The sequence below is a fragment of the Tiliqua scincoides genome, chromosome 7 (genome assembly GCF_035046505.1).
Source record: "Tiliqua scincoides isolate rTilSci1 chromosome 7, rTilSci1.hap2, whole genome shotgun sequence".
NCBI classification, from domain to species: domain Eukaryota; kingdom Metazoa; phylum Chordata; class Lepidosauria; order Squamata; family Scincidae; genus Tiliqua; species Tiliqua scincoides.
Window position 1 is genome coordinate 59,082,981 of NC_089827.1, and position 21,513 is coordinate 59,104,493.

General features: G+C 43.7%; 1 protein-coding gene across 1 annotated transcript; it reads left to right on the forward strand.

The window, feature by feature from the left end:
• The first annotated feature begins 1,691 nt into the window (after positions 1-1,691).
• On the forward strand, positions 1,692-12,180 carry SEPTIN3 (septin 3). Its single transcript, XM_066634474.1, has 9 exons — positions 1,692-1,854; positions 2,927-3,055; positions 3,978-4,059; positions 5,137-5,274; positions 6,041-6,158; positions 6,283-6,378; positions 7,769-7,868; positions 11,064-11,115; positions 12,045-12,180. Exons 1-9 carry the CDS (start codon positions 1,692-1,694, stop codon positions 12,178-12,180), a joined length of 1,014 nt encoding a protein of 337 aa, XP_066490571.1.
• Positions 12,181-21,513: the final 9,333 nt, after the last annotated feature.

The following is a 21,513-nucleotide window of genomic DNA, read 5'->3' on the forward strand; positions in this document are numbered from 1 at the left end:
CCTTCCCCCATCTTCTTGTAAGTCAGTAGCATGAGCTCTATGCTGCCAACGAGAGCAGGCTGAGATAAGGCTGAGGCTTGCCGAAGAGCGCCTAGTAAGTTCATGCTTGAATTTTGTTGGGGAGCGCCAGTTTCCTAAGGCTGGGTATCCTGGTACTGAAAAGTCCCCAAAGCACCTGAGGCTGAAATCCAATCCACAATTAAGTGGGAGTAAGTCCCATTGAACACAATAGGACTTACTTCTGAGTAGACATGCATTGTGCCCTGAGTCTTGTTAGGCTGGAGTGACATTGTCTTTCTATTTTAAAAGGGGTTGGGTTTTTTTTTTTTTCCTGCTCTGGAAAACTCCCCTGGCAGAAAGAGATACTGGATACACAAAATGACATAGAACTAAGAACTGGGTAGTGCTTTTCACTTGGATCCACAAGAAAAATAGCACTTGTATTGCGTAGTTTTGTACAGATGTGTCAACCTTTCAAGTAGTACAGCTGAATATTCGCTGCCTGTGGATCAAAGGAGACCTTTCCATTTCAGTGATCATTTTGTAGCTTATGGTTTACAAGGTCTGTGCTTACGTATTTTTAAGATTTTATGGTGTTACCTACTCCATGTGGTGGGAGATGTTGTGTACTAAAAACCAAATAAGTGTAGACAGATGTGATGGCATCCCTTTGTACTTTATACATTCCTGTTTCTATAATTCAAGGGACCCCTCCTCTGTAAGTTCCACAAGTTAGAACATGGCCCTGTGGGGGTTCGCACTGAGCTACCACTGCTGTGTGAGTCAGGTTCCCACCTAGTGATAAGGCCAGGGAGCTGTCCAGCACATCAGGAAACAAGGTTGCAAAGGAGCTGTCCAGCTAGGAAATTCTGGAACTCAGAGCAGTTCAGTTGAGGTATAACATCAGCAACTATCAGAGACTAACTCCACAGATTTATACCTAAACCTTTTCCCCTCTGGTTCCTGAAGCACTGTCAAGGTTCTGATCCAGAGCATGCATTGATTTGGGCCTCATCTTCCTGAGCAGGGGGTCAGGGATGTAAAGCCTTGCATTGTACTGTATTGTCAGCCCAATCCTAAGTGGGTCTTCATATCCGGAAAGCTCATTTTGGTGGTGTGAGACCCTTTAGAGCTGTTGCAAAAAGCAACAAGTCATTTGGCATAGCATGGCTGCAGCTGTAAGCAGCCAGGTTTATGTACCAGCGGACCAGGGATACCTCTGGCACCAGTAAGTTGGTGCAGGTAGTGGGAAGGAGGGGGTGTCCTAGTTGACTTTCTGATTCAGGTGTAAAAATTATGCAAAGGTAGTGCTGTGTCCATTGTACAAGTTGCTGTTGTCAAAGGAGTTTCAGGAATTGATATGGTTGTATCTCAGTACTCCTTGACTCACCATGTAGTTACGTACCCCCATAATCATATGTAGAAAATTGCTGAGGTGTATATGTGTGTACTGGCTTTTTGTTCCTTTTTTACCATTCACACTTACAGAAGGACAAATGGATGGAGAGGAGATATGAGCCATTAGGAAGGAGGGTCCCAGTGGATTCTGCTCTTTTTCTTTCTATACCACATAAAAAGAATCCGTTACCCCAGTTACTCTCAGACCTGTTGTTCAGCTATTTGTAGGAATATAAAGTGTTTGTTTTCCTTCCATTCTTTCAGGGCCAACAGATACCAAGACCGAAACAGCCATGTCTGAGCTGGTGCCAGAGCCCCGGCCAAAGCCAGTTGTGCCCATGAAGCCAGTTGGCAGTAATTCGAACCTGCTGGGCTACATTGGGATCGACACCATCATTGAGCAAATGCGCAAGAAAACCATGAAAACTGGATTTGACTTCAACGTCATGGTTGTAGGTAGGAAGGATGAGAGCCAAGGGATACTTTGATTTATAATCAGGGTTTGATACCTACTACTTTAATGTGTGGACTCCACACAGCATAAGGCACCAGAATGCCAAGAGCAAGAAGACTAGGACCACTCCCATGCCAACATTTCTATGCCAGCACCTTGTGATGCAAAGGCCTTGCTCTCACTGTTAGAAATCTGTCTCTGGGCTGTTATACTTCACTGTGATTGTGGTAGATCCAGCAAGACACTTTGCTAAACTCATCATCTGGCAGAAGCTAAAAAAATGGGTATTTTCTGATTCACAGCCCTGGAAACCTCAATCATCTCAAGGTCTTCACTTATTCCAGCACATTACATCAAAGGTATTTGGGCGGGTATAGGCACCCACATGCATCTGTGTAATGTGGTACAGTATTTGTTTGTTTATGAAAGCAAATGTTCTAGTCATGCTATCCTAAGAAGAGGAAGTGGATATAAATACAAAATGTGCAAAGATTATTTATGAATAAGGGGGCAAAAGTGAAATGAAATGTAACAAGGGTCTTGGCTGAGAATGAGTCTGTATTTCAAGCATGCATCATGCCTCTGCCCACATTGATTTGTTCATTATTATTAAGAATATTGATGCACTGCTTTTCAACAAAAAGTAGCACACAAAGTGCATTTTTTTAATGGTAAAATAAATCAATAAATGGTTCCCTACCCCCCAAAGGGCTCCCAGTTTAAAAAGAGACGCAGATACCAGAAACATCCACTGGAAAAGACTCCTTGCTATGAAGAGAGACTGAGGGACAGCTGACAGCATAGCTCCCTTGCCACATTCACTGCAGGGAAAAGCCTACTTGCATTTCACTGGATGCTGGATGCGCCCCTGGTTGTCTGCTGGTAACACCAAACCAGGAGCCTATAGGAGCGCTCTTCCTGTTCTTACAGCTTTACAGCTGTACAGCTGTTTTACAGCTATGTAAAAGCTCATACTTTTAACCCAGAATCTCTTTCTAGCAGTCAGGGTATACAGTACTTGGTTCTGCTGACTGACACAAAAGGGCTGTGGCAAATTCTGTGCACTTCTTCCAGGTCAAAGTGGACTTGGAAAATCAACGCTTGTGAACACACTGTTCAAATCCCAAGTGAGCCGCAAATCTTCTGGCTGGAACCGTGAGGAGAAGATCCCGAAGACAGTGGAAATTAAGGCTATTGGACACGGTAAGAGCCAAAACAGTGGTCATCAGATTTTCAATGCAATCCTATGGATGTCTACTTAGAAGAAATCTCACTGAATTCAGTGTGACTTACTACCAGGTCAAGGTGTATAGGATTGCAGCCTTTGTCTCTCGCATCTCCTTCTTGGCCTTCAAATATAATAAAGACAAGAGGGATCTGTGACAAAATATGACAGTGAGAAGAGGAGAGCTCTTGTTCAGGGCTGAGTTTGAGAGGGGCCCTCTACCTTTCCCACTCACAGCGCAATCCTATGCAATTCTGCTCAGGAGCAAGTCCCACTGTGTTCCGTGATGCTTACTCTCAGGAACATGAACATAGAATTGCAGCCCCACAGCCCAATCCTATGACCAGACTGCACTGCTGGAACTACTTTTCTGGCAGTGCAGCCTGACCTACGGTGTTGCAAAATACAACTGCATATATGGGAGTGACCTGCCTGGAACCTCTGGCACGAGTAAATCAGTGGTGGGGGCAGGCTGTGGGAGGAATGAGGATGTAACTGGATAGAGGAGAAATTGGGGTGGAGAGGAGAAGGGAGGAGGTGAATCCAATGGCAATGGGCACACATGGGATCTTATCCCCTCTTTCTAAAACCTCCCTGCCTATTTTCTGTTCTCAGACATATGCCATCAAAGAGGTGGCATATGTCCAAGGAGACCCATAGGTGACCCCAGGGCTTATGTGGAGGTAAGTAAATATAATACTAAAAAAATAAAAATTGTACTTACTGCCTGCCCTTGGGTTGCCCACCACCACCACTGGATGCAGCGTGCAGCTTTCAGACATTGAGGCATTGGCACTGGTAACAGGATTGGGGCTTTAGTGATGTGAATGGCTTTGTGCCATCCTGACTGCAAAAGCATACATTTTGAAGGAAGGTAACAGAAATATTTATCTCCCCCAGTTATTGAAGAAGGAGGAGTCAAAATGAAGCTGACAGTTATTGACACCCCTGGATTTGGTGACCAGATCAACAATGAAAATTGGTGAGTGTTCTGTTCTCTTTCTGATTCTCAGCTCCACCTGATTTTTCTCCTGGGAGACTGCCATAACTAGAAGAATACAGAATCTGGCTCTGAACCAAGCACCACTTTTGGAAAAAGATTGTGGAGGCAGGTATGCGCCCTGCAAGTGTCAGTTGTAAGTCTCTTTGGGCAGAGTCTTATCTTTTTATTCTATGCCATGTGCCAATTACACAGATGGTGGTGTATTAATTTATAAACGTCTAGCTATTCCGTACTATGTGTCTGATGCTATTGTGACATTCAAGTCTCCAGGCAGCCCCTATGGGTGTCCTTGGATCTGCGTCCACTATTGAGCAGGTGCAGATTTGAGGAGACCTGTGTCAGATCTCCCAGGCTAGAAGGGGGTTGGGCAAAAACTAATCGGGCAAACTAGTAAACACCTATTTGAACAATATAATTCAAGGTTTCTCAAACTGCTGGACATGTCCCATTTAGTAGTCATGATCCAATGCCCAGTGGGTCTGGGACTGGACCCTTCCACCAGCCCTTGTGTTCAGTTGTCTCCAAAGCTCTTCAGACACAACTGGAGGCTGCACCGGGCCTCAGAAGGCCTCAGAAGTCTTCTGCAGACCTCCAGAAGCAACCAGAAAGTCACTTCTGGTTTACTTCCAGGTTTATGAAAGTGACTTTCAGTTGCTTCCAGAGGCCTGTGAAGGCCCAGTGCCAGAAAAGGAGGGGAGTTGCAGTGCCCTCTGCCACAGAAGAGGTGGGTCATGGTGGGGCAAAGTTTGAGAACCCCTGTTCTAACTGAATAATGCAAAGTATACCAAAGCCTAGTTATATATCAAGCCCTGTTTAAAAGATTCCCCACTTCACCACTTCTTTCCTCCTCAAAATATTTCCTCTTTCAGGATATTAAAACTGTAGCAGAAACAAATTAAAGTGGTTTTAGTCTTGGAAATATTCCTGCTTTCCTCATTCATTTTCCTATGAAACAAGATACTAGACACAGATTGGTCTGTGGTTGAATGTGAGATGAAAGTATGTCTATCAAACTCTGTTTTCTCTTCTTCACCCCCCCCCCCACGGCCGCCTTAGCTGGGAGCCTATTGAAAAATACATCAATGAGCAATACGAGAAATTTCTGAAAGAGGAAGTGAACATTGCAAGAAAGAAACGAATCCCAGACACAAGAGTCCACTGTTGCCTCTACTTTATCTCTCCTACGGGCCACTCGTACGTATCTTTCACCACTTGTAGTGTATGTCTGTATAATGCAAGGTGTGCCCTTTGATGTGCTAACTCAGCATGCATGATCCCTAAGAAGCCATTTGGCACTCATGCAGAGTGCACACAAGACTGCCAATAAGCCTCACAGCAGACTGAGGGGGTAAAAGGGTTGGTTGGTAAAAGTGGCACTGTCCACTTGGGAACCATGGCACCCTTCCACTTTTGGGCTGGATTGAGTGAGTGGGTAGGCAGTGATGGAAGTAAATCGCATACCTTGCCAAGAATCCTCTAATATTAAATCTCTAAGACTAGTGATGCATAAGGAGTGTCAGAAAAGCATTTCATCCATAACATTTGGTTAGTACTCACTACAGTGTCTGCCTATTCCTGTCCATTTTCATCACTGGCAAGAAGTTTTCCAACAAGAGTTCATCTCACAAAGCAAACACTGTAAAGTAAAGATTATTTATTATTGTCTGCCTGACTTTTTGCCAGTTTTTCCTTAGGGCTGCAGACCCTTACAGTATCCCCATTTTCTCTTCCAATCAGGTGGCGTGTGTGTCTGTGTGTGTGTCCCCAAATGTTGTTTAAGGTCATGACCAGAGGAAATTAAGCTCCAAAAATATATTATCTAGAAACTGAGTAAAGTGGGTGAATTTTGTGGAGGTTAGACATAGGAAGCTATTAAAGCTATATCTTATAGCCTTATCTTTCTTGCATTAACCCAGTAAAGGCAGTCATGGTTTCTAATAATCTTCCCTCTTGGCTGCAGCTTGCGACCCTTGGATATGGAATTTATGAAACACTTGAGCAAAGTAGTCAACATCATCCCAGTCATTGCAAAAGCAGATACCATGACTCTGGAGGAGAAGACTGAGTTCAAACAGAGAGTAAGTATCTCCTTACCCGAGAAACATGCAGTAGTAAAGCACACAAGTGGGCACACCTGTCAGTCATTTGCCTGGAAAGCTATTCACTTACATTGCTTTTCCTTCTGAAATGTTTTCCTTCCAGGTTCGCAAAGAACTGGAAATCAACGGAATTGAGTTTTACCCCCAGAAAGAGTTTGATGAGGACCTTGAAGATAAGACAGAAAATGACAAAATTAGGGTAGGTTGCTCATGATTGTAACTGCCTGTTGAGTAGAGTTTGCTACTGTAGAAACTGGGATCACTAATACTTAATGCATCCAACAAAGCAGATTGTGGCACATGAAAACTTATGCTGAAATAAATTGGATAGTCATTAAGGGACAATGAGTCTTGTTTTGAAAATGTTACAGTGAGTTGATTGTCTTTGTCACCATGCTTAATGCTGGGTATGAGGTGGAAGCAGCCAGCAGTGCATGTTTACTCAGAAGTAAGTCCCACTATATTCAATGGGGCTTATTCCCAGGAAAGTGGGTACAGAATTGCTGTTTAAATTTCCTAAAACCTATGGTGATTAAGGAGGACTAAACCATAGATTCTGTTGAACCCCTACACATTTGTTTTTGATAGTTCCTTAAGTGAAAATTAGATCACATCTTTTGGTGGCTGAGTTCAGAGTTATGTGGAATTTCTGTCCACAATGTTTTAGCGGGAAGAAATTTCCCTCTATTCAAAGGTTTGTAATTTATTTTAAATATTTGTACCCTGTCTTTCTACTTATTAAGCTGTCAGGGTGGCTATTAGGTGTTCCACTTGAATTGTACCCAGGTGGCATGCACAGGATAGCCCCCTCAGATTACCTCAAGGGGCAAGCCAATATATATGGAAGAAGGTAGTCCCTCCAGTATCCTGGTCCCAAACTATAAAGGGCTTTAAAGGTCAAAATTAACACCATAAATTGTGCCCAGAAACAAAACAGCTGCCAGTGTAGCTTCTGGAGCAGACATCCAACAGAGTCAAAATGCCAACTCCCATGACAACATGGGCTGCCACATTCTGCACATTATGAAATGTGACATGGGCCTACATTAAATGAGCAATGTAACCAACCTATCCAAGTTAAGTATAGCCAACTTTTGCAAAATAGCTCTAATACTTCAACTTGTTGCTCAGGCCTAACATACAAGAAACTTGTGAATCTTTGTTTTTATGATTAAATTAGTATGGCATCATCTATGTATGTGGCAGGTTCCTGTCCCAAAGACTCACAATCTAAAAGAGACGCAAGAGAGCCAACATGGGAAGGGCCAGTATCCTGACAAATAAATAAATACAACTATAGCAGGAAAAAGGTCCTTTAGGTTGCTACATTTTGCACAGGAACCACAGAAATGTGTCAATACTGAATTAGAAAAATACTAAGGAAATCTTCAATCTGATGACCTGGAGCTCTGAGAATAGGGGTAAATTTTGACTACAAGGGGAGTGTGTGAATGTCCTTTTCTAGAAAAGAACATGTGCTAGAAGTAAGGGTGGTGACAGGGACAGAGAGAAGTTTGAAACAAGATGGGGGAAAACACACACAACTATTACCCATGAGAGATGTAGCCTCTCTTGTTGTCTCTTCTCAGCAGGAAAGTATGCCATTTGCAGTAGTGGGTAGTGACAAGGAATATCAGGTGAATGGAAAGAGAGTGCTGGGCCGGAAGACACCCTGGGGCGTCATTGAAGGTAAACAAAGGATAATCCTATAGGTTTTTGATAGTTGCATTGTTAGTAGTCTGTAAGTGGTGGGTATCGAAAGGTGAAATCAATGGCCCCAGCATCAGAATGGTACTGCTACCATTTGAGGCATAAAATTATGCATGATGTGGGGGGGGGGGGAGAGAGAACTCTCACACACACCCACAATACTAGAACCAGGAATCAGCCAATGGAACTGATTTGTGGGAGATTTAAGCAGTGGCATCACTAGGATTTGCATCACCCGGTGCAGGAGGCCTGCGCGTCACCCCATGCAGTGGGCGGGGCAATGCCCCAGGTGGTGGGTGTGGTGATGTACCATCGCCCACCCCACTGGTTTTTGGGTTGTACCTTTTGTGAGAATACAGATATTTCAATGTGGTTTGTTTCATTGCATTCTGCATGAAATTACACATTGATTGATTTTTTTTACATGATGGGATTATTCCTCCAAATTCTGATTTTAGTGATTTTGAAAACCTGTAGAGTCACACACACCCACACCCATATCAACTTACTAACACCTTATTGCAGCAGTTCTCAAACTTTTAGCACTGGGACCCACTTTTTAGAATGACAATCTCTCCAGGACCCATTGGAGGTGATGTCATGGCCAGAAGTGACATCATCAAGCAATTAAAATAAATAATTATAAATAATTAAATTAAAATAAAAGAAATAATTAAATAAGGGGGAGCCAGTCCTGTTCCACCAAGTGAATCTACTCTGAAGTAAGTCCTATTGTGGTCAATGGGGCTTACTCTCAGGAAAGTGTGGTTAGGATTGCAGCTTGTAAACCCAGTCCTGTGCATATCTACTCTGAAGTAAGTCCCATAGTGGTCAATGGGGCTTACTCTCAGGAAAGTGTGGGTAGAATTGCAGCCTGTGAGCCCAAGCCTATGCATGTCTACTCTGAAGTAAGTCCCACAGTGGTCAATGGGGCTTACTCTGTAGTCTGTCTGCAATAACACCCCCCAAAAAAGAATCAGTGAGATCTTCAGCCCTCCCTAGTGCCCAGTTTAAAGTGCTTCTATTTCAAGTAGATCAAGATAAAGTCCCTCCAGACTTTGCAAGTACAAAATAGAAAACTTCCTTTTACCAGTTGAAGTCTCTTTTTGGTCCTTTTTAGGGGGGGGGCTGCCATCTGGAGCAGCTCCATTGAATCTGGACAATTCTGGTGTCCTCACATTCCCCTTTGCCTGGCCTGACCACCAGCCAAGGCTCGTCTGCTTACTCGCAAGTAAACGCAACAGTGAGGCTGTTTTGCTTTCCATAGGGCTCAATAGGGCAGCTGGGAGGCAGGAACCTCCTTCTCAGGTGTTTTTGGGGGCTGCATTCATTGGATCAGGACCCTTTCCAATGGACTATGGAAAGTACGTCTACTCACGAGTAAACACGCAATATGGCTCACTTTCACTTTCCATAGGGCTCCATGCATTTTTTCTTTCCGGTTTTTTGGCCATAACTTTTGAACGAAAAGAGCTATTTCAATTCTGTGTTTTGCACTGCACTCTGCTGGGAATTCCACATCCGATGGTATATGGCATGATGGGGTAGCCCCTAATGCCATGATGTTAGCACATCACCCCCAGGGTGCATCACCCTGTGTGGCCCGCACCCCCCACACCTCCCTAGCGACACCACTGGATTTAGGATAGACAAAAAGAGGTTTTTCACACAGCACATAATTAGTCTTTGGAATTCATTGCCAGACAATATGGTGATGTTCATGTCAGCTTGGGTGGCTTTAAAAGGGGATTCGACAAATTCATGGACAATAGGTCTATTGCTAGCAACTAGCCATGATGGTAATGCACTACATTCAGGTTAAGCAGCAGCATGTCTCTGAAGACCAGTTGGGGGGGGGGTGCAGTGGTAGGAGACAGGTATGCCTTCATCTTGAGGTTGTGGTCTTCAGAGGCTGGTGTTGGGCCACTGAAGGATCTACAGGATGCTGCACTAGATGGGCCTTTGGCCTGATCCAGCAGGGCTTTTCTTACATGCACTAGTGTTCCTGGAGAAGATGTCCTGCCTTTTCATCATTGCCCTCCCTGGAACTGTCTAACTTCTCTTCTCCCTCCTTTAATGGAGTCTATTAGCCATTCATTATTTGGGTATATGCGCAGTGGGGACAAACCTGTCAGAGTTGCCAGTGGAACAAAATGGAAATGGAATGCAGCTACTTTTGAGGCTAGGCTAAACATTTAAAATCATTTCTGGGAACTGGAGCACTGATAGCAACAGAATGAAATTCTATAGGGAAACAAACCAAAAGCAACACATAAGGAAGAATCAAATGTGTGTGCAGAAAGATAATAAATGGCAAGATTGCATCACTTCTGAGAATTTGGAGATCATCATGGTAAACAAAACCAGGAAGTGATGCTATGGCAAAAAACAACATGCCATTTTATATTGCTTATCAGGAAATGAGTTGAGTTCAAACTCGTCACGCGATAGTGCTTGCCTATTCAGCATTGGCAAGGACTCCTCCAGAGTATTGTGTTCAGTTCCAGAGACCACAAACCAGAAAAGAGAGAGAAGATCCAGTTGATTATAAGAAAAGGAAAAAAAAAAACCCCAAGAAGATAAGCGAGATACAAAACTAGTTAAAGAAACTAGTCTGTTTTTAGAGTTTTAGGCAATACAATTGATAGGGAATGTGATGACAGTTTTAAAATATTCCAAAGGATGTCAGAAAGGAGGAGGACAATCTATGCTACACATGCAGGATAAGAAAAAAGGTTTAAAATGTAGGAGAGATTAAATTAACAGGGTGGGGGAGAGACATCCAATATAACAGTAGTTTGGTCATGCATCACAATGCCAAGGGGAACTGGAATCCACTTCTTGGAAGGTTTCCAAGGAAATGTTGGCAAGATGTTTTGCTAGGAATTTTAGGATGTCTTAACCCAGGATGTTTAGGATGTTTAGCCCAGAGGTGACAGAGCCTACAACAAGAAAATATGGAGTATTGGAAACACATAATGGAAATCAGGTGAAAAAGTTTCACACAGTCTCTACTAAGCTTGGAGGGCTCAGATAATATCAAATAATATGGGAGTTCTGAAACAAACAGCTTGCAGCCCACAGTGCCCCTTCAGGCAAACATTGGCCTTGATAGAAACATTCTGTTTTACTACTTGTTTAAGGCGTGCTGAATGTATTTTCCTCTATTTGCAGTGGAAAATCTCAATCACTGTGAATTTGCCCTACTCCGAGACTTTGTCATTAGGTGAGTTCCTTGACTGGTAAAGGTTGTTTTACCGGGTCAGCCTGTTGAACTGAAAATACAGTAACTTGTTGGTAAGGTCTAAAATGGGTAATATCTATGAGTCTTTGCTATAGCTTATCATGCTATAGCTTCAGTGAAACAAGAATGCCTTTTTTAGAGTCAGTTAAAGCAGGTCATGAGGCCAAGAAAATGGCAAATGAGGTTCCATTTAAGCACTTATCAAAAAGATGCACACTGATGCAGAAAGAAAGAAAGGGCCTGAAGTAACTGGTGTTTGAATAACCAGAAAGAAGATCTTGGGGTCATGGTGGGTCACTCAATGAAAACATTAGCTCTGAGTCATGCTGGTGAAACAGGCAAATTCCATGCTAGAGTTTATTAGCAAAAGGATAAAAAATAAGATGGCAGGTTTTGCACAGCCTTACAGCCCAATGCAGTGCAAATTCCCCTGCACCAATGCAGTGGCACTGGCTTGTGCTGCTTCCTGTGGGGAAATTTAGCAGGTGGAAAACCTCCTCAAGGTAAGGAGATTTTTGTCCTTTTGCCCCAGGGTAAGGCCCAGCCTGTGCAATGGGTCTACTCAGACCAGCATGAGCTTATAGATGGCACAAGTCTGTGTTGACCCCTGTCAATGGATCAGGTCTGGGAAGGGGGTAGGATGTGATGCATGATGGCACTGCTGATCCTGCCCCACTCCCGGTCGGCCACCCCATTGCTTTCAAGTAGGAGGAGCACACAATCTCCAAATAAATAATTTTCAGTGAACGGGATAAAATCAATGGTATATGAAAGGATAGGCTAATATAGAGGGAGGATCTTGTTGGTTTGTTACCCCTATTTATTTATTTATTTAAGCCTAAAGAGTTACATTAGTACTCCTATGCCTGTGCTCTACCCTACCCTCCCTCTCCTTTTCTCCTGCTCTTCAGGACCCACCTTCAAGATCTCAAAGAAGTAACACACAACATCCACTATGAGACTTACAGAGCTAAACGGCTGAATGACAATGGAGGACTCCCTCCTGTGACCATAGAGACAGAAGAAAGCCATGAAAGTAACCTATGAATGACCCATCCTCGTCCTGCTGATCTCTGAGTTATAACCACTATTATTATCCCTTCCCTTGATTTGAATTCAGGCCTCTCTTTGAAGCATGTGGAATATCTTTTATGATGTGTTCAGATGGGGGAAAACCCAGGGACATGATGGCCCCCAACTTTTGTCAAACGTCCTTTTAAGATTTGAATTTTGTATTTTGCACAGCAGAGTAGAGTTTCCGTTGTCACATGTTCCAAGATTCAACTGTGCATCCTGATTGTGGGAAATGTTGACAGGAATTCTGAAAGTGGTGTGTGTGGGGTGGGGAGGGGTCAGAAGGAATGACTCCAGGGGGAAATAAAAATGAGATCAGTGTAAGGATGTTAGCCCTACGGTGGTAACAGAGAGCCATACTTTTTGAGTGTCACAGTTCCGGAAGAGATTGGTGTCTCTTCCACTGTGACAGGTGGTTTGTGTCATGGGCTCAGTTCTCAATGTGGAAGCAGGAGAAGTGGACTTGGACTTGCATCTTAAGCACACTTATGCAGAAGCAAGTTCCAGTGAAATCATCAGGAGGATTTTGTTGCCAAGTGAGTGTGTTTAGAATTACTGTACTAGTGCGGGAAAGATGGACAGGCTTTGGGACTTCTCCCATGGTGTGGCTGACTGGAGGCCAACTTCTAAAGAGGAAAGTAAGAGTTGAGATTTTATTTGGAAGCAGTAAGTGTTCTTGGTATGGAAAGAAGCATATTTTATAGAGAGGAACCCCTTTCAGATTGTGATGCAAAGAATTTTGGTTAGGTACAAAGGATCTCCTTAGGTCATCATTAAACATCTCCTATTTCTCGGCCCTGCCTGGCATTTAGCTCTGCCAGAATTGTCCAAAGGATGGAACAATCCCCTTTAGGTGGTAGCAGGAGCCAAAAATAACAACGCAACATTTCCCACTTGTGCCTTTCTTCCCTCTGAACCATTGACTATGAGGGGGCAGCTTTCTGCTAAGCAGAGAGTCTTATGCTGGAAATATTCCCCCAGAACTCTCGCCTATTGTGTAATCCGAGGGCCAAACAACATGAAGAATCTATGAAGGAACAGAGTACTTGAGATCTTCTTTGATCACTATAATGGGGCAGTTTCCATTTGGTTGTTGTTGGCTATGCCCAGGAGATCCAGCAACTGAATCTTGCAGGTATGCTGTTGATTACAGAATATATCTTTTGATATGAAATCTGGCAGCTCCATTCCAATCCTGAAAATCTCAGCTTTTATTTTGCTAAACAAAAAGCAAGTGCCTAGCCCTCATGGTTATGGGAAAAAAGACTACTGCTATATGACCAGTCTCTACTGAAGGCCTGGAAAGCAGGTGTCCTGCTTGAAACTTCAGTGGCCAGGTGGATTTCATTGCCCTGCACAGATATCAAACTGTCCCTGTCTAGCTCTGTCTTTCTTATTTCACCTAGCCTCTCAAAGCGCCATAACTATCAACCAGTATTGTTCCTTCTTTGAGAGAGAAAAAAACCCAGACTCCAATCTTTGTTTGTTTCCAAATGTTAACTTGCCACTTTGAGTTCATTTTTAACAAAGAAAAGGCATGATATAATTTTTTAAAAAATACGAGAAAATTCCTGTATGAAAATTCATACACTAATTCTGTCTGACAGAATACACATGAGACACATGACAGAGACACATGAGAACAGAAGACAATACGACACCAATACTATTTTTATAATTTGCTGTTTTCTAATCACAATAGCAAGCAACTAAAGATCTCTAAAGGTGAATCTAAGAAAGATGCATTGTACAAAATTTCAAAAATCTGAAGATTTGAACATTGGAGGTCCATGTTCTGGTGGGACATTCCATCAAATCAAACCTGCCACAGAAAAAGCTCCACTGTTTGCTCTCCTTGATTTTACAGTGATAAGTTGGAGCTGGAATAGAGCCTCTTTGGATGACCTTAATACATGCCATTGAAGCTATTGTGGCTGAACTTAAACAAGGGCTGGCCCGATTCCTGAGGCAACATGTCAAATGATGCCCTCTTGCCCAGTGATGTGTCAGCCCCTGCTCCTACTACTCTCCAATGAACTAGCTAAGTATTCTCCTCCCCTCCACATTTCCTCTTCCTCTCTGTCCCCATCTTCCTCTATCAATCCTGGGAGTGGAGGAAGGAGCAGCAGCAGTGGAGGTAAGTAGGTGGACAGAGCTGGATGCCCCCCCCCACCAATCCACTGCCTGCGACAACTTGTTCAGTTGGCCTCATGGATGGGCTCACCCTGACTTGAACAAGAAAGTGACAAACTCCAGATCAGTCACCAAAATCTGATCAGACCAGTGAGGTGATGGGGCATAAATGTCTGTTCTGCTGTAAGGGATGTTGCTCCTTGAAAACTGGAAAGGAAAATGTACAAAGGTTCCCATGAGCTTTTGTACAGTGTCACTGTCAACACCACTTTGGGATCCAGACCCATTCATTTGGTATATCTGAAGCCCAGCAGGTTTTACAATTGGAGCAGACTTCCAAAACAGGCACTATAGAAACGTTTTAAATGATGTAATTAATCTAAGCAGAAATACTTTGACCCTTAGGTTATTAGCATCGTGTATCTGTTCTTCTATCCTCACCTAGTCCCGTGCTATTTAATCATTTTCCATTGCAAAATCATAGCTGCTACTCATGCCTCCTCCTTATTCATTTCAGGTGGCTTAGGGGCTTGTTAATGGACAATATTTGACGGAGAGACCCACACAGGCATGAGGATGAAGGTGACAATGTCTGTCTTGGTCTGTGCAGTGGTGATCCTGGATGTTAGTATACAACATCTATTGTAGGATGAGCCAAAGACCCAGGTCTTCATTTGCTCAGACAAATACCAGTTAGCTAATATCTGTGTTTCATCACATTGCCATAGTGCTAGAATCTTGAGGACAAATGATCCCCCTCTTTGCTGTGGGTTCCAAAGATCTAAGTCTTCAATGCAGGTCTAGTGAAACAGGAGTTCACCTCAAATTGGGGCACGCCTTTAATTATATCCGTGCAGAAATAACAATACCTTACTTCTTCCTCTATCTGACAAAGCCATCTAGAGGCCAGTGAGACCAACCAGTAGGAACATGCCTAATCCATCCTAATTTGAGTCCAAGATGATGTGAGTTTAGCAACCTGTGCCTGGCCCTGAGAAGATCTGTGTGAACCTTCTATGACTGGCAGGCATCCCTAGCACTGCAAGAGAAACAGTTCATTGCATGGCCTTTTGAAAAAAAATATGTAAAGCTGGGGGAGTAATCTATTATTACAATAGCTGGTTGAAAGCAACGCTGGGGGAGTCATCTATTATTACAATAGCTGGCTGAATGCACAGCCTGTTCTGTCTTTTGGAAGACTAGTTTCTGAGAAGGATTGCCCAAACACTGCAGTCCTTAGAAGCAGCACTGAAACTAGACAAAGAAGGGTATATAAGATGTTCCAATGCAAAAACAGACCAGAACAGCAGAAAGAGTGGGGAGAATTGAAGGAAATCAGTGGAGGTGTGTTACAAATGCCTGGTTGGATCCTGTGGCTTTAGCTACCACATTTGCATGGTGGCCTCTTTATGATCATGACATTTATAGTAGCATTGCTTTTGTCCATCCATCTATGTCTGTTCTTTATGGCTTTGCTAGAATCTGAGAAGTGGCAGCCTCGTAAATGGGTCCTAAGGCCCTTTAACCTGGTTCAGCCATATAGTCCCCAGCACGAGGAAAGGCTCCATAATGGTGCTTCAATCCATGCATATCTGCTGTTCATGCAAGCAGAAGGTTTCATCAATATGCCACCTGGGCATCCTTCTGTCTTACTAGCCATTACATTGCAGGCTGCTTGTGCCCATTTTGGCCTCCATCAACTGTTTGCTACTAACATAAGGCACAAAGGCTTTTTTGCAGCAAACTATATATCTGCATTTTCTAAACATTTCAATGGGGGTTTATATGCATAGTTTCCATCTAAGCACCCCTTAGCCAGTTAATGTTATCACCGCCAGCAGTTTCCCATTGAGCTGCACCTAGAACAGACATGTTATAGCTACCCTGTGGAAATCCTGAAAATCACATCCAATGATGTGGAATTGACACCAGCTTGACAAAAGTGAAATTCAAAGCAAATGTTGAGGAGTGGAAATATACAATAATTAACCTATACATAGGAAGAGACTCAAATAAAAGGAACATCAAGAAGTAAAGGCAAGAGAAAAAAGATGGCTTTTTAAAAATAAGCTTCTTATAGGACAAAAATGAAGCTAGATGTATATGTAAAGGGAGAGGGCTCTATGTATAAGTGGCCATGACTGCCAAAGTATGGAGGAACAAAATAACCCAAAGGAGTGGAATAGAATGGCAGGATAGAGACAAGTGTTTTTGACAATGGAGAAAATATTTCCTGTAAGATTGCTAAAATTTCTCAGGTAGCTTGGCCTCTGCTTGATAGCTGAAACTGGTGCAACAGCCCATAGTGATACTGCAAGGTTGTGTCTTTCCAAGGTTGCAGAAGCCATTAGCACTCATTCATCCATGGCAGTGCTTTCCATTTCAGAGCTGAAGCAAACACTGAGGGTAATGATAAGGCCTCTTCTTCAGATAGCACATTTACTGACAAGAAGCACAGTACCATATAAATGGCATTGATGCTACTGTCTGTTGAAGGTGTGGCATACCCCAGACCACGTGTGCAAAGAGAAAAGATTTTCCTTTTGCTATAACTTATGCAACTATAGGGCTATATTTTCCATTGATTGTACATGGCAGCAATGTATGAGGATGTGGAAAGTTTGGTCTGGGGACCCCAAAATGGAGGAGTCTTGATGGGTTCCATTCCTGCTAAACAATTTCTGCCTGTATTACAGTAAACTACTCTTGTTTGTTACTCTATTCCAAGTACAACATTGGATTTAGAATTCCATCCTCATGCTGTTTTGACTTCTTATAAAAACATTTTCCATCAACATTATAGCCAGTCTTAGAGTCCAATCCTATCCTTCTCCCCCTCTGCTGGGGCAGCTATGCCAAAAAGGCACACGCTATATCCAACGGGGGCTGGTAGTGGTGGTGGTGGATCAGGAGGCTCAGGAGGAAAAAGGGGAATTATTTCCCCTTACCCCTCCATAAGTCTCTACTTGCCAATGGGTTTCCTTGGACCTGCACCAGTTCATTAGCTGGTGCAAGTCTGAGAGGAAGAAAAGGACAGCAGCCTTGGAAAGGAAGGGACAGAATCCAGTGTGTGCCATTGCTGCCAAATCCACCCATCCTGCTGCCTCCTTGCTCCCATTCCTTCATCCGCCCCTCCCATTCCCTGGCTTTATCGCTTATTTGCAGGTGGTGGCAGCCCCAGATTCTGCCACTGTGCGCAATGCCTTTGTGGTCTCCCCAGCAGCAGGACAGAAGCGTGCGGTTCCGCACGCTTCTGTAAGGCTGTTTACAATGAGTGAAAAGCAAACTCTGCCACTAGAACACTGGGGGATAGGATTGGGCCATAAATTGCATAATCTGGTCAACGTAGTCCATAATAATGGGAAAAGCAAACACACACACACACACACATTCCTTGCCATTGTTGACTTTGCCTTTCTGGAGCCCAGCAATGAGATCCACAAGTTTGCAACCTCCTGCTGCAGCCAATAACATACTTCATTCCAATCTTCCTGATTCAAACATCAGCTAGGACACCAAAACAGTCCTCTGTTTGACTACTAGTTTACTACTACTATTTAATGATATACAGTTCCAACAGCTTAGTAAGCTGTTTAATGTTCCTTAGCAATTTTTTGCTTTTCTCTCTTTAATGCTATGTACAAATCTGTATTATAACACCAAAACAACAAGGCCATAAACCGAGATACAGAGCACAAAGAGAGACAATATCAACAGGCTCTTACTGTCATATGTGAAAAATCCACATTGACATTGTGCATATCAATATGTACACAAAGCATTTTGGAAATCTAAACTCTTCTTGGAAGTAAATAAGTTCACGATCATTGGTAGGTTACAATAAGATAATGCTGATCAACAAATACAAGCATGAGTGAATGAATGAATGAATCTCTAGATCCTCCTGGTATCTCTAGCCCATGAAAATATTATAATGAAGTCCTCTTGTTATCTATCCAGCCCTGATTGAGAAAAATGACAAAAAGACACATACCAGTGATGTAAATGTTGCTAGACTTAACTTTCTATCTGTGTGTTCTATTGTCTGAGTAAAAAAACTGCATTTGAACAAGTGGTTAGTTGGTTTATTTGCTCAGTTGTTTCTTTGTGTTTTACATTTCTCCCTCATTTGGGTCTGAATTGGTACATACCACACTTACCTACAGCATCACTTTATCCCATAGAATAGCTTTGAGACCACACAATGGGAGTGGGACTGTCCTAGCATGGAAAATAACAGGAAAAGAAAAAAAGCCTGATATACTCAGATACTACATGCTTATGATGTCAGCAAATAAATAAGAACATAAGAAGAGCCCTGCTGGATCAGGCCAAAGGCCCATCTAATCCAGTTTCCTGTATCTCACAGTGGCCCACCTGATGTGCACAAGACAGCAATCCTGTGGCCACTCCCCTGCACCTGGCCTTCTGAGGTAGGCTATGATTAAAACCAGGAGGTTGCACATACCCATCCCAAACTGTAACCTGTGATAGACTTTTGTTCTACCTGCTTAGGATGACATACTACATGATGTTCAAGTGGAACATCATATACTATCATACATTATTGTTACTTTGACATTACCAGAGAACATGTTAGCATTGTAATTTAGGAGCAAGTGGACTTCATCACTTGACTATTACTTCCAAGCACACTTAGGGCCCAATCCTATGCAGTCCCTAGGTAAGGGAACAAATATTCCCTTACTTTGAGGAGGCCTCCAAGGCTGCCCCACTACCACTGGATGCAGTGCATGCCCTGATGGCACAGCTGCATCAGTGCTGGAAAGTTGGATAGGACTGGGCCCTAGCTAGGCAGAGCAACAAAAATCATAAGGCCTATCAAACTAACTGGCATGATAGACAACAAATCACAAATTTCACCTTCCGGTACCTGTTTCAGGCTATGAATGGTTTTCTTAGAAAAGGGGCTGAAACCCCCATTCTGCGCTATCAACATCTACCTCACAGGGTTGTTGTGAGGACAATGGAGGATAGCAGCTATGTATACCGCTCTGAGCTCCTTGGAAGAAGGGCGGTATAAAAATGTGAAAAATTAAAAAATAATAAAAATAATAAGTTCCATGGGTGCAGCATTACCTGGGGTTCCTTTAGACTAAGGATGATGATTGCAATATTTGCTTATTTACAAATATTCAGGTTCATACATTGGATGCAGTTAGGTAGCATGTAATTCCATATACAATATCGGCTACATGGGTCTGCAGCTGCTAGCAGTTTCTTCTCTCTGTTCCACTGCAGTCTCTCTCAGATCAAAGCACATCTCACAGCCCAACCCTATTCAGTGCTGGCTGTAACTTGTTATATTGGACCCAAATGTTCCAATGCGTCCCGTGATTTTGGTTGCTTCTAAACATGGGCTATGTGAGTGCTTAAGGAGACTGAACTACAACTGAGAAAAACAGAGGTAGGGCTGCCTCAAACTGGGTTTGAAGACCACTAGGGTGACCAAATACAAAGGGACTAGAGTGCCTCTACCTTTCATCATTGTATAGAACAGGGTCACTCTTTCTCTCGATACTAAGCTAAACAATTGCATCGGTAAAGCAGCTACCAGGTTTTCCAGACTCACAAAGAGAGTATGGTCCAACAAGAAGCTGATGGAACATACCAAGATCCAGGTCTACAGAGCTTGCGTCTTGAGTACACTTCTGTACTGCAGTGAGTCATGGACTCTTCGCTCACAACAGGAGAGGAAACTGAACGCTTTCCACATGCGCTGCCTCCAATGCATTCTTGGCATCACCTGGCAGGACAAAGTTCCAAACACCACAGTCCTGGAACATGCTGGAATCCCTAGCATGTATGCACTGCTGAAACAGAGACGCCTGTGTTGGCTCAGTCATGTCGTGAGAATGGATGATGGCTGGATCCCAAAGGATCTCCTCTATGGAGAACTCGTGCAGGGAAAGCACCCTACAGGTAGACCACAGCTGCGATACAAGGACATCTGCAAGAGGGATCTGAAGGCCTTAGGAGCTGACCTCAACAAGTGGGAAACCCTGGTCTCTCAGCGGCCCGCTTGGAGGCAGGCTGTGCAGCATGGCCTTTCCCAGTTTGAAGAGACACTTGGCCAACAGACTGAGGCAAAGAGGCAAAGAAGGAAGGCCCATAGCCAGGGAGACAGACCAGGGATAGACTGCACTTGCTCCCAGTGTGGAAAGGGTTGTCACTCCTAAATTGGCCTTTTCAGCCACACCAGATGCTGTTCCAGAACCACCATTCAGAGCGTGATAGTCTTTCGAGACTGAAGGTTGCCAACTAGAACAGGGTGGGCAAACTTTCAACTTTAGGGATCCTGAGTCTTTAACAATTGTGAAGGACATAGAATCTCAGCAGGTGTAGCTGGTCATCTGTGAGATGACCAGCTGCACCTGCTGAAATTCCCCCTTCTTTAGATCCAGGATTCCTAAGCTGAAAGTTTGCCTGCTCCTGTTCTACACAATGGCTAAAGGTGGAGGCACTCTACATCTCTTTTTCTCAGCTGTACTTCAGCCTCCTGAAGCATTCAACATAACTCATTAATAGAAGAATTTACTCATTTATTTGAGTGATGTCTATCCTGCCTTTCCCATGCCCAAGAAGGAATTTAGGGCCCAATCCAACTTTCCAGCACCAGTGCAGCCACAAAGCAGCCCCAAGTTAAGGGAACAAATGTTCCCATATCTTGAGGAGGCCTCTGTGTCTATCTCCCTAGCACAGTGGGTATGCAGTGCACACCCTATTGGCACAGCTGGATAGGATTGGGCCACTACGCTCCAATCCTATCCACACTTACCTGGGAGCTAGACCCTTTGACTATGATGGGATTTACCTCTGAGTGGGCATGCCTAGACTTGGGCTCTGACAGCATGATCCTAAGCATGTCTACTCAGAAGCAAGTCCCACTGTGTTCAATGGAGCTTACTCCCAGGTAGGGGTGCAGGTGCAGCTTTTAAAGCCTTCCATGCTGAGTGCACGTGCCCTCTTCTATGCAGTGGTGCAAGGCAGAGACACCCTGCCTGCCTGCCCCCTTTGCATGGGGCCACCCCAGTTGTATGCTTGCGACTGTCCTCAGGCGCCTCCAACACAGCCTGCTGCTCTGTTTCTACGGTCCCCTTCTGTTTAAAGGCGCCCGCGGTCCACCCCCGGGGAATCCCGCCCAGGTAACGT

Coding starts and splice junctions, on each gene's coding strand:
- SEPTIN3 (XM_066634474.1), top strand. CDS start 1,692: ATGTCTGAGCTGGTGCCAGAGCCCCGGCCAAAGCCAGTTGTGCCCATG. Junction 6,159..6,282: donor AGACTGAGTTCAAACAGAGA/GTAAGTATCTCC, acceptor TTTTCCTTCCAG/GTTCGCAAAGAACTGGAAAT. Junction 11,116..12,044: donor CTCCGAGACTTTGTCATTAG/GTGAGTTCCTTG, acceptor CCTGCTCTTCAG/GACCCACCTTCAAGATCTCA.